Raw genomic sequence first — 12,678 nt, 5'->3', positions numbered from 1 at the left:
ATGTACTTTCACTACAGGAAATGCATATATACAGATATTTTTTTATACAAAGATGGTGGAGCATATAACTTTTTTAATTGCTTTTCTATTTTTAGATTTTTAGATTTAGACTTTTATATATATATTTATAGACACATTTCATATATACATATACAGACTTTTATTTTATAGACATTTGAACCTCTTTTTTTCTAGCATCATGAAGAGAGGTTTGCTTTTGGCAAACTTGGATTTATGTATGTGAAATAAATAAATAAAATAAAATGTTTATAAAACCAACATTGTTTAAAGAGTGATCCTTAACATAATAATCCAAAATCACATGTTTATAAGACAAGGAAAATGATTTAAAAATATTATGAGCAATAAAAGCTTCAACATTAATTAAAAAAAGTTGATTATATTGGCAAGACCAAGTTAAATGTGAAATAGTTTTATTAAAGCTTTCACAAAAACAGCATTCTAACTCAATATCAATTTTAAAACCAAATTGTCTATGTGTTGTATTATAAATTTGTCTATAAATCATATTTAAAAAAAAAACATTTACCATTTTAATCCTATGTATAAAGTAAGCTGTTGAATAGTTTTGTAATCTTCCTTGTCTCATCATCTAAACTGAATTGTGTAAAATATTTGTATGTAGTGTATTAACATTCTATTAGGGTAAATTACCACTGTTTTGCTTTTAGGATGAGGTCTACACACCATACCGGCGTGTGCTTGTGACTGGTGCAACAGGATTACTGGGCCGTGCTGTCTACAAAGAGTTTAAGAATAATGACTGGGATGCTTTGGGATGTGGCTACAACCGAGCCAGGCCTTTTTTCCTGAAGTGTAATCTACTGGACGAAGATGCAGTGCGAGGGGTCATTCAGAGCTTTCAGGTACCTTAATATCCATCATATTATTTCCCTAACCAGTGAGATCATCTGATATTGCTCTCCTACCACCAATCATACAGTGTTTAATGTGTAAAATATATGTTGTGAATGTCAGCCTCATGTCATTGTGCACTGCGCCGCTGAGAGGAGGCCAGACGTGGTGGAGCGTCACACTGAAGCAGCCATGAACTTGAACGTTCACGCATGTGCTACACTGGCAAAAGAAGCTGGTTAGTCAAATGACAAATCTATGATAGATATGGTTAAACATGGAATAGCGCTTATTAAAATATGTTTCCACAGGTGGCAGTTTCCTCATCTACATCAGCACAGATTATGTTTTTGATGGACGTAATCCTCCCTATGGAGAAAATGATGCTCCCAATCCTTTGAATTTGTATGGAAAGTCCAAGCTAGAGGGGGAGAGGGAGATTCTCAGACACTGCCCAGGTGTGTTCAGTTTTACTATCAGATGTGAACTGTTAATCTTCATCCAAGTCATTCAATCAGTGCTGGCTGCTAGGTTGTAACTAATTACTTTGTAATCTGGATTACAGTTGAAATCTGGATTAAGTAATCAGATTACAAATAGAGAGAGAGAATTTTGAGTTTATCGCCATTTCAGCTTCTTTGGCTATGTCATGGCATAAAAAAAGATCAAGTTTACCACAATTTATCAATAACACTTTTCTATAGTTATAAAAAAAAATATTCTAACAATTAAAAGTCACCAACAGCAGTAAATAATACACAAGGTAAAATACATAAATAATAATAATAACGATAATATATAGGATAAAAACCTAAACAGTTTTTTAAGGTTTTCTTTTGATAAATTGTACAGTTTTGGAAGGATTCACATTTAAAAAGTCTGCCCAGATAAAAATTTGGATTCCAAGTATTAAGTACAACTAATTAGGTTATGTTACTTAGTATGCACATTATCAAATTGCATTTACTGTTTTATTAATTGCGTGATTGTATAATTTACAGTTAATTTGTTGGGTATGTTATCATAAATCTTGCTACATTCAGTCTTTATATATGTCAAACATTAGTGTTATTTGTATGTTTGTTCATTTAATACAAACTTTTTTTTTTTCCAGTTAAACACTATAGGCTCTATTTTGACGATCCATGCACAAAGTCCAAAGCGCAGGGTGCAAAAGCATTCAGGGCATGTCAGAATCCACTTTTGCTATTTTAAGGACGAAAAAATCTGCTTTGCGCCACGGCGCATGGACTTACAGGGTTGAGTTTATTCTGTTGATGAGTTATAGATGTGTTTTGAGAATAAACCAATCTGAGTCTCATCTCCCATTCCCTTTTAGAGTCAGTTGCGCCACGCCATAGCACATTTGCTTACATGGCGGACTTTGTAAGTGGAAAAACTGAACATTTCACTAGAGAGAAAACCGTTAAACAGACCATCTACAGTGCGAGAATGAGAGATGAGCCTCCTCATTCTTTACTTTCACTTTCAATCTCGTGAATAGGAAAACGTGTTGTACGCACAGACATCCATTAGCCTATACATAATTAATTTTGTTTGTAAGCGCAAAGATTTGTTTCAAAACCATTTCTAATTTCAGTTCTAATTTCCAGCAAATGAATAAATGAACAATAATAATTATTATAGTTATGCTTATTATAGTTATTTCCAAATACACATGTTGTGCCCTATATGGTCTAAAACCTGACAGATGAGCAAATCTAAGCTTGTTTTTAATAAAAAACAAATATAAATATGCAAGTAACAAATAATAAAGCTTTATAACAATAGTACTATACAAAAGCAAATTGTCATGAATAAACTGAAAAAGCACCCCCGAGATGAAGAAGGCATAAAAAGAAGTGGTTTTTATATTTATGTAGGCTAGAAAATAATATTTTTTGTAATATTTTAATCCTTTAATTCTTTTTCATTTGTAAAGATATTGCTGTACACCCTGTGTGTATTAAGCAATGTTTTAGTGAGGCGCACTCTAACACGCTCTGCGCTGGACTTTAGACCTCCCCTCTGCTGGTCTATTGAAAAGACTATTTTAGTCCCTCAAAATAGCAACGTGCTGGCAATGCGCCAAAACTCACCTCCTTTTTTAGACCAGAACGCCTATGAGCGCAAATGCATTTGCTATTTAAACCGCATGCTTCAAAACGACTCTTGCGCCAAGCTGAAACTAGCAAATAACAATTGCATCGCGTCATGCGCCGCATTGCACAGGGTGTATGATAGGGCCCAATAACCTAAAATATTCACTTAATCCCAGAATAGTTTAGTTATTTGCACAAAAATATACAAGCTAAATACATTATTTATTTAAATTAATTTAGCAACACGGTGCACAGATGGTCACATTACATTCAGAAAAACAGATATAAAAGCTTTTAAATGATCAAGCAGTTATTTTTATCACCGTTATTTTAGTATCTGTCACGATTTAATAAATAATTTCCAAACTCACAATCCCTATCTTGGGGAAACTTGTATGTAATGTCTTGTTTTATACACTCTTTGTTATTGATAAGAAATAATAAAATGTATTTTATTTTTCACATTGTATATTTAGATCATTATGGTATAAAATAATTAAAATTATGTGATGAACATTTTAAACATGCTACTTAAAAATAATTAAAAAATGTAGTCAGATTACATGATCCAAAATTTAAATAAAGATTATAGTACTACAAATTTCAAATTTGGATCACTGGTAATCCACCTAGCACTGGTCCTCATTCATCACCACAGCCGCATAGTGTCAGTACAATTTTAAAAGAAGAGAATTCAATCCTGGTTCTTGGATGTTAAATCAGATTTATTTTGTATATTAACAGAGCGAAAGTCCATACAGCAGTAGATAGTAATGTGTATCCTGTCACATTTACTATGCAAATACAGTGCAAAGTTAAATATGTGTATTTGTGTATATTTAACTTTATAATGACACTGTGAGTGAGTCATCGTTGCAGAAAGGCTTAAATTAACTTCACAACAAATATAACAAATAACAGTTGAAAAAATTGTAGTAAGGGAGATCAGCTTCAGTCTTGTCTATCACTGTGTTGTTTATCTACATAACAACAACAGCTCTTACGCACATATGAATGGTAGGCGGGGAGAACTAGCTCAGTTGCATAAAGGCACATGCAACAAAAACAACTACAAAGTCTTAACAGCTCAAATTACCCAGATTTAAAAAGGTATAATAAATAATCTGAGTTGAAACTTTACAGACAAATTCTGGATAAGCAAAAGACTTGTATATTAAATCTTGAAAATGGGGTAAAGTAGGTGCCCTTTAAATTAAATGCATAGAACTCCTTCACTTTTTATTATTTGCTTTACTATTACTCCTTATTATTACCCTGCACTATAATATTGGGAGAGCATGAAATGTGTGTTTGTGCTTTTGTGCAGGTGCAGCTGTACTGCGAGTGCCCATTCTGTTTGGAGAGGTGGAGAAGGTTGAGGAAAGCGCAGTGACCGTGCTGTTTGAACGTGTTCAGGAGGGAGCCGAGAGTTGCACCATAGACCACTGTCAGCAACGCTTTCCCACATACACCAATGATGTGGCTCGTGTCTGTCGGAACATGGCTGAGAGAGCCCTTCAGGTGAGTGCCTTATAGAGTGAATATTCTATAGCAAACACTGGTGTCGTGCTCAGTTTTGGTCAAGCGGTGGATCTGTTGTTTACACCCAGTATTAAGATGTGTTTTTGTCAATCCAATAACAATTGATAAGTATATGAGTAAATGGGGTGAAATGTTTTGAGCTTTAACACTTTGACCACATCCAGAGGTGTTTGAAAGGGCATTTGACCACGTGATGGCTGTTGTAGCTTGAAAACACATGTGGTTATTTGCATTCAAACAGCCAATAACACCTACTTGTCTGTTACTGATATTTGGTAAACGGCACCTTTAGAAATCTTTTCTGAGGAAATTGTTGATTAATTTTCCATAAAGTAAATGTTCTAAAAGTAAAACTGTCCAATGAAAGTTTGATAAAGATAAAAGTCGAATTTTAAGAATTCTAATCATTTTGACTCTTATAATTGTATCCTGTTAATGTACAACAGTACTGAAACGCAAATGGCTGTATCTGCCAAAATAAATAGCATCTAATCATTATTTACTCGTATTGATAGTGATTCCTACTTTTGCATGGCAAATAGAATATACACTCACCGGCCACTTTATTAGGTACACTTTACTAGTACTGGGTTGAATCTCCTTTTGTCTTCAGAACTGCATTAATCCTTCATGGCATAGATTCAAAAAGGTACTGGAAATATTCCTGAGAGATTTTGGACCATATTGACAAGATAGCATCATGCTGTTGCTGCAGATTTGTTGGCTGCACATTCTTGATGCGGACTTCTTGTTTCACCACATCCCAAAGGTGCTCTATTGGATTGAGATTTGGTGACTGTGGAGGCCATTTGACTACAGTGAACTCATTGTCATGTTCAAGAAACCAGTCTGAGATGACTCGCGCATTATGACATGGCATGTTATCGTGCTGGAAGTAGCCATCAGAAGATGGGTACACCGTGGTCATATAAGGATGGACATGGTCACCAACAATACTTGGGTAGGCTGTGGCGTTGACGCGATGCTCAATTGGTACTAATGGGCCCAAAGTGTGCCAAGAAAATATCGCCCACACCATTACACCACCACCAGCAGCAGTCCAATCTGTTGATAAAAGGCAGGATGGATCCATGCTTTCATGTTGTTGATGGCAAATTCTGACCCTACCATCTGAATGCCGCAGCAGAAATCGAGTGTAAATGTATGTGAATGTAAACCCTAGAGATGGTTGTCTATGAAAATCCCCGTAGATCAGCAGTTTCTGAAATACTCAGAACAACCTGCTGGCACTAACAACCATGCCACGTTTAAAGTCACTTAAATCCTCTTTCTTCCCTTTTCTGCTGCTCGATTTGATTTGCAGCAGATCATTTTGACCATGCCTACATGCCTAAATGCATTGCGTTGCTGCCATATGATTGGCTGATTAGAAATTTGTGTTAACGAGCAGTTGGGCAGATGTACCTAATAAAGTGACCGGTGAGTGTATGTTAAGCTAGATCTATTATTTCTAGAGTTATTTTCAATTACTGTAAAGAAGATATATCGTTAAGAAGTTGTTCTAATTGTAATTGAGCAGTGTTTATTGTTTTTAATCATGACTGAATGCACTTTCTGCACTGATAAGACTATTTATAATAGTTTAACAAATCATATGTAATAAATGAAAACTAATACATCATTATGACAAGCTGAAGCTTTAATCATGGTATACGGTATCATCCCAATATTGACCTAAAGCTGCAAAAAAGATTCATTTAACTGGCATAATAACCCCAAAATACTTTTTGTACACATATTGAAAGTGACTAAATACTTTAAACCAATTAAACAGAAAAAAAAAATTAACAAGTACATTAGATATCGGTTTTACAGTAAAGTCTCTTATTCCCACTTTATATTGTTGCTTATACCTGTGAACTTACACGGTAACTAAATGTGTTAGTAGTACGTAGTACTCCAGTGTATGTACACACTGGTACATAGTGTTTAATTGTGTAATACTGGTGTAACTACACACATGTAACAACCCACTGAATAGTATGTGTAAGTTTAATTGTGTAACAGGACGTTAATAACACAATCTTTGGTAAACTACCCCTTTAATGTCAATATTTGAGATGATTCTGCAGTTTATCTTAACTTATAAGGTATTTGTATATTTCTATATACACTTATACTTTTTGAAAGAAGTTTGCTGTTGTTAAACAGTTGCACAAAGGCTTAGGTTTTATATATTACACAGTAATTTGTGACCATTTCACACTTTATATTGAGTAAACAGTTCCTGATGATTTACTTTATAATTACACTGGTATCACAAGGTGATACCATTTAATGTAGCATTAGTTCTGCCATTCTAATTCAGTGTTCAGAAGTACATGGTATGCAGGTGTTGAAGTGGGAAAACATCTGCAAGTAAATTACACAATATATGTTAGTTAATGCATTTAAATCAACAATGAGAAACAGCCATGTAATAGTTATACCCTGAAGTTAAGTTCAGAAGTTACCAACTATATTTGAAACTATTAATATTACTTTTGATCTTAGTGCCTTATTAAGCATAAACTATAGAATTAATATTTTTAAGATTAATGCCTTTGTAGATGTCATAACGTTTACTTAAATCAGTTACTTAACCTTACTGTACATAGTTAATGATCAAATGGCATATAAACAGTCATAGAATTTTCATTGTTTTAGCAAGATGAACATGACGATTTTAAGGTTTGAAAATAAATTGCCTATTAAAAGTCCCATAAAATGATACTAAAGATCCTTAGATGTTAGTATCATTATTATTTGTTTTCAGCATATCTATAAGCTGGTGTGCTCCAAAACAGTGACAATTCGCTTTTATAAGATAAAAAATAAAAAGCTGAAATAAACATGTAAAGCTTGTAGTTTATCACTTCTGCCTAAATGGAGCAATGGTTTTATTCACGTCACCACATCAAATCATAACCAATCAAATGCTCTCTAGTGTCCGACATGCCCCGCCCCCTTTAACAAGCTTCGCATTTGCTTTTCATTTTATGGACTTGAGCTTAACCACTCTCACTGGCAGAGCAATGATAAAACGAAACGCTATTGGCTGTTTTTTCTAAAGCGGAGGAGCTACACTATGTCCCACCCTCTCTTTATGTTTCGGTTCAGATTATGTCAAACATCGAATAAAAATGCACATTTTAAAGCACTTCATGGAACCTTTAAGTCTTTAAGAATTTGTTATGTGATGAAAAGCCACTGTCAATACTTCAATTTAATAATATTATGAAACTTCAAAAGTTGAAATTACAAAAATAATTATTCACAATAATCATTAAATTATTTATTATTATTTAGTGCCCATGATATCGATATTGTTTCCCAGAAATGGGTTGCGGCTGGAAGGGAATCCGCTGCGTAAAAAACGTGCTGGATAGGTTGGCGGTTCATTCCGCTGTGGCGACCCCGGATTAATAAAGGGACTGAGCTAAAAAGAAAATGAATGAGTGAATGATATCAATATTGTGCATGTTAATTATCACAATATACTGAATTATTGAATATCAGAAAGCATATGTCCTATATTGATACTATCTTTGGTCTGGTTTGTTCCCATCACAGTTCAGCACTTAACTTTCACCTCAACTTATTTTAAGATCTGTGCGAAATTATCCATTGCCATTGTTGGTAGGATTAGAGGAAGATCACGCAAACCTATATGTCAAACAATTAAAGCATGTACTGAATATTTAAGATTATCATTGTAAGTTCACTTGATGTCATTCCAGTCAAGGTGTGGCAGAAAAAAAGACAAAACAGAATCGTCTGAAGTTCATTGTGTGGTTTGAAGTCATGTCTGTTTAGGAAAATCTTAGAATAACATGGAAACAATGACTCTTATCACTCTTCTCATGTTAAGAGTCTTTGAGGAAATATTTTTACATTCACTCAGAGTGTTTTGTTTAGAACTAAGCTTTCTAAAGGGACATCAGAGATGTTATGTTTACCATTGCTTTGTGAAATCTGGTGTTTCGCTTTAGGGCAAAAAGAAAAAGCCACAGAAGATGTCTCTTAAGGAGCAGTCATGTTTAAATTTAATTCCTTGTGTAATATATCAGTACACAGATTTAGCTTGTATTCAAGTTGGTCAGGCAGAAGATCTACAGGAAAGCTGTTTTTTTTTTTTTTTAAATGTATTACTTTATGAGTTGCATTATTGATGGAGGACAAAATAAAATGTCTTTCAAATTAAATTTAATTCATCTTTATTTCTATAGCGCTTTTACAATGTAGATTGTGTCAAAGCAGTGACACATAAAAGAATATAGTAAATGTAGTTCAGTTTTCAGTGTTGCAGTTCAGTTTAGCTCAGTTCATTGTGGTTTAATTTTCACTTTTGAAAGTTCAAACACTGAAGAGCAAATCCATCGATGTGCAGCTCTACAAGTCTCGAACCATGCAAGCCAGTGGCGACAGCGACGAGGAAAAAACTTCACCAATTCACGAAAGTGAAGAATTAAAAACCTTGAGAGAAACCAGACTCAGTTGGGCACGACCATTACTCCTATGGCCAAACCTCTTGTGCAGAGCTGCAGTCTAGGTGCCGGAGGCTGAAGACCGCTGGATGTCCATAATGGAGAAGCTGCAGGTGGGAGAGGTCACAGGCTGGTGTACAGGCTGTCCCTTCAGGATCAATGCGAGGACTCGTCTGTCACTGGGGTCTTACATGGATCAGTCTCATGCTCTCCACTCCTCCATAATCACCAGAGGTGCTGCTCAGGATACGGCCTGGTCCAGGATTATGGAAAACTCGGAAATAAAAAGAAAAAAAGACTAACATAAGTGCAGATGCCGTTAAAATTATAATGTCTTTAGAGAAGTGTTCCCGGCTCCAGTTGCCCTAAATAATGCAGACTAACAATTCTTTAGAGGATTAGGATTTCAACAGCATTTGTGTTTTATGTGTATGCTAATGCAAAGAAGTGTGTCTTTAATCTAGTTTTAAACTGACAGAGTGTGTCTGCTGCCCGAACTGTGCTAGGAAGGCTGTTCCAGAGTTTGGGTGCCAGATATGAGAAAGATCTACCGCCTACAGTTGATTTTGATGTTCTGGGAATAATCAATTGTCCAGAATTAATTGAGCGTAGTGGAAGTGAGGGGCTATAATACAGGAGCTCCCTCAAATACTGGGGAGCTAAACTGGGCTTTGTAGGTAGTCAATATTTTTTTTTACATTTATACGATATTTAATAGGGAGCCAATGCAATGATGAAAGAACTGGAGTAATATGATTGTATTTCTTTGTTCTAGAAAACAGCTGCATTTTGCACTATAGACGAAGTTTGTTAATTAGGCCAGAAGGGCAACCACCAAGTACGCATTAAAATAATCTACTCGAGAGGTCATGAAAGCATTAATAGGCTTTTCTGCATCAGACAAAATGTTGCTGAATTTATGCTGAACCTTTATGTAACATCCTGGTATTTAATTCCTGAATAAATTTTGTGTGTATTTTTGTTGTTACTATGATTTGACTGTGGGGGAAACCTGAGCACCTAGAGAAAAAGCACACGAACATGCAAACTCTTCACAGAAATAAAAATTTATCCAGATGGGACTCGAACCAGCGACCTTCCTGCTGTGAGGTGCTAACCACTGAGCCACCATATAGATTGTAGCCCCCTCATATTAACTTTGTTTATTAAAACATATAGCCATCTACAATGACAACAAATATTACTTTAGCTTTATTTAAATAGGATTAGTCAGTTTTTATTCAGTTTGATTGATGTAAGTTGAGATGACTTTAAAATGTAATTTGAGTCAGGACAGCAAGAAGTGTACAGTGTGTATCATCTATGCAAAGAGAGAGAAAAAAAGGATAATAGTGGACATTTTCTCTTAATATTTTAATTTTGCGGACATTGTTAATAAGTTACTGCAATCCACTTATTTCAAAATGTCATGTCTCTGTTGACCTCAGGACCAGTCATTGCGTGGAATCTTCCATTACTCTGCCAAAGAGCAGATGACCAAATATGAGATGACCTGCGCAATAGCAGATGCTTTCAACTTGCCCAGCAGCCATCTAATACCAGTGAGTAAACTGAATCCTGAGGATGAAAAGGTATCATCCTCATATCTTCTGTCCTACGATTATTATTATGTATATGTAATGTTCATGTTAAAAAGATCTTTTATCCACCATCATTCATCAAGCATTCATAATGCTTTATGTGAATTAAGGGAGTAGCATCTGTTAATACTATAATAATTCTGACTATCTAACTGTATACCATAGGAATGATATGGCAGAAAATTAACTTTTCCAAACCATGGTATACCTTAAAAAAGGTTATCGTCCCATGCCTACCTGTCAGTCAGTTTTGACAATGCAAATCAGTGGTGTCCAAACTCAGTCCTGGAGGGCTGGTGTCCTGCAGATTTTAGCTCCAACTTGCTTCAACACACCTGCAAGGATGTTTCTAGAATGCCTAGTAAGAGCTTGATAAGTTAGCCCAGGTGTATCTGATTGGGGTTGGAACTAAACTTTGCAGGACACCGACCCTCCAGGATTAAGTCTGGATATCTCTGATGTAAATGGATTATTTTGTAGCACAAACTTATTATGTGAAGTGATTTGTTTCAGTTATTTAGAATGAAAGTTCCCTAAACCGGATTTGCAATCCATTATTTGACTTGCGGCAGTTGTGGAAAAAATGTATAATCTGTTTAAAACCAAACAAAAACAAAAGAATCATCACAGATGATTTCCATTACAAATACAGGTAAAACAGTACCGTTTTGGGACATACTCTGTTAGAGTTTATTGCTTTTAACATCCCACCAATAGAAAGCAAAGAAGTACCAGTAAAAGACACCAAAGGACCAGTACAGTTTTCATTGAAACCAACCTTATGATCCTTATGCAGAAAAAATTAATTAGACTGATAGAAAATATGGGGTAATTGGAGCATACAAATTCTTTATTTTTAAATTGAAGAAACTTAAGTTCAGTGATATGGTTAAGTTTAAAACAGCCGATTTATGTTTAATGCTAGAAAGAAAGTACTTCCAAAATGCATACTGAAGTGTTTTGAAGAAAGACAAGGGGGTTATCATCTGAGAAAAGAACATTTTAGGAGGTTGAAAACAAGGACGACTTTAAAAAGTTTGTGTATGTCTGTATGTGGTGTGAAATTATGGAACAGTCTGAAACAGATTCTCAAACAATGTTAGGACATTAATCAATTTAAATAGTTGTATAAATATATGTATATTATTAAAGGAATATAATGATGAATAGAGGTGATGAAAAATAATAAAATAAGAGAAGTATGATGACATTTCAATTAATGGCTGTTTGCAGTACTATGTTATTATTGGGGTCTGTGTTATAAAAAGTAAATGCACACATGAAATCAAACATATAATATAGCAAAGATGCCAAAAAGATCAAATATGTCTCATGCAAAGCTCATATGTCTCATGTAAAAAGAAGAGATAAGTAAAAGAAGAAATAAGTTGAAGTAATAAACAAATGATGTGTGTGGTAATGGGGTGGGAAAATAATAAGCTTGTGCTTCATCTTGCACCATTTTCAACCATGTTGAAATGTGTTTTTTGTTAAAGAATGTTTATGTATGATACTCCTGTCTGAAAATAAGTAAATCAAATCAACATAATTTCTATTAAAACCATAACAAAAGCATTAGAACTTCTGTAAATAATATTTTTTTTTTCCAGCAGTGTAGTTTCCTGTTTTGATCATTAACCTGTTGTGTGTTTGTAGATGACGGAGCAGCCTGCTGGAGCAGGGGCTCAGAGGCCACAAAATGCCCAGTTAGAGTGCTCTCGACTGGAGCTCCTCGGCCTAAGTGTGGAGTCTACCCCTTTCAAGAATGCTATACGGGACAGTCTCTGGCCTTTTCAGCATGACAAACGCTGGAGGCAGACAGTCTTTCATTAGAGCAAACCCAGAAGAATACAACAGGGCCTCCGAACCATCCCCCTCCCTCAAATCTAGCACCTTTGTTTGATGTTAAAGCATACATTTATTACAGCCGGCAGGTATTTCACCTTTATGTGTTTGTGTACGAATTGCACTGCGAGTTACTGAGTCTGTGCTCAACTGTTGTGTTTGATTCCTAAATTTTATTACTTTATGTAAATTACAAGAATATTTGATAAAGGGACAGTAAATCTA

General features: G+C 35.0%; 1 protein-coding gene across 3 annotated transcripts in view; it reads left to right on the top strand.

Moving 5' to 3' along the window:
* The window catches only part of mat2b (methionine adenosyltransferase 2 non-catalytic beta subunit methionine), a 16,828-nt gene extending 4,150 nt beyond the window's left edge, over positions 1-12,678 (top strand). For all 3 annotated transcript variants that reach the window (NM_001013474.2, XM_087299641.1, XM_087299642.1), the window contains 6 exon segments: positions 693-887; positions 1,000-1,114; positions 1,188-1,334; positions 4,306-4,499; positions 10,456-10,569; positions 12,265-12,678. In NM_001013474.2, coding sequence (NP_001013492.2) covers positions 693-887; positions 1,000-1,114; positions 1,188-1,334; positions 4,306-4,499; positions 10,456-10,569; positions 12,265-12,441 — 942 coding nt within the window. In that variant the 3' untranslated portion in view covers positions 12,442-12,678.

This window comes from Danio rerio, chromosome 21 (assembly GCF_052040795.2).
Source record: "Danio rerio strain M-AB ecotype USA chromosome 21, GRCz13ab, whole genome shotgun sequence".
Classification (NCBI taxonomy): Eukaryota; Metazoa; Chordata; class Actinopteri; order Cypriniformes; family Danionidae; genus Danio; species Danio rerio.
This window is presented reverse-complemented; position numbering and strand designations above follow the sequence as displayed.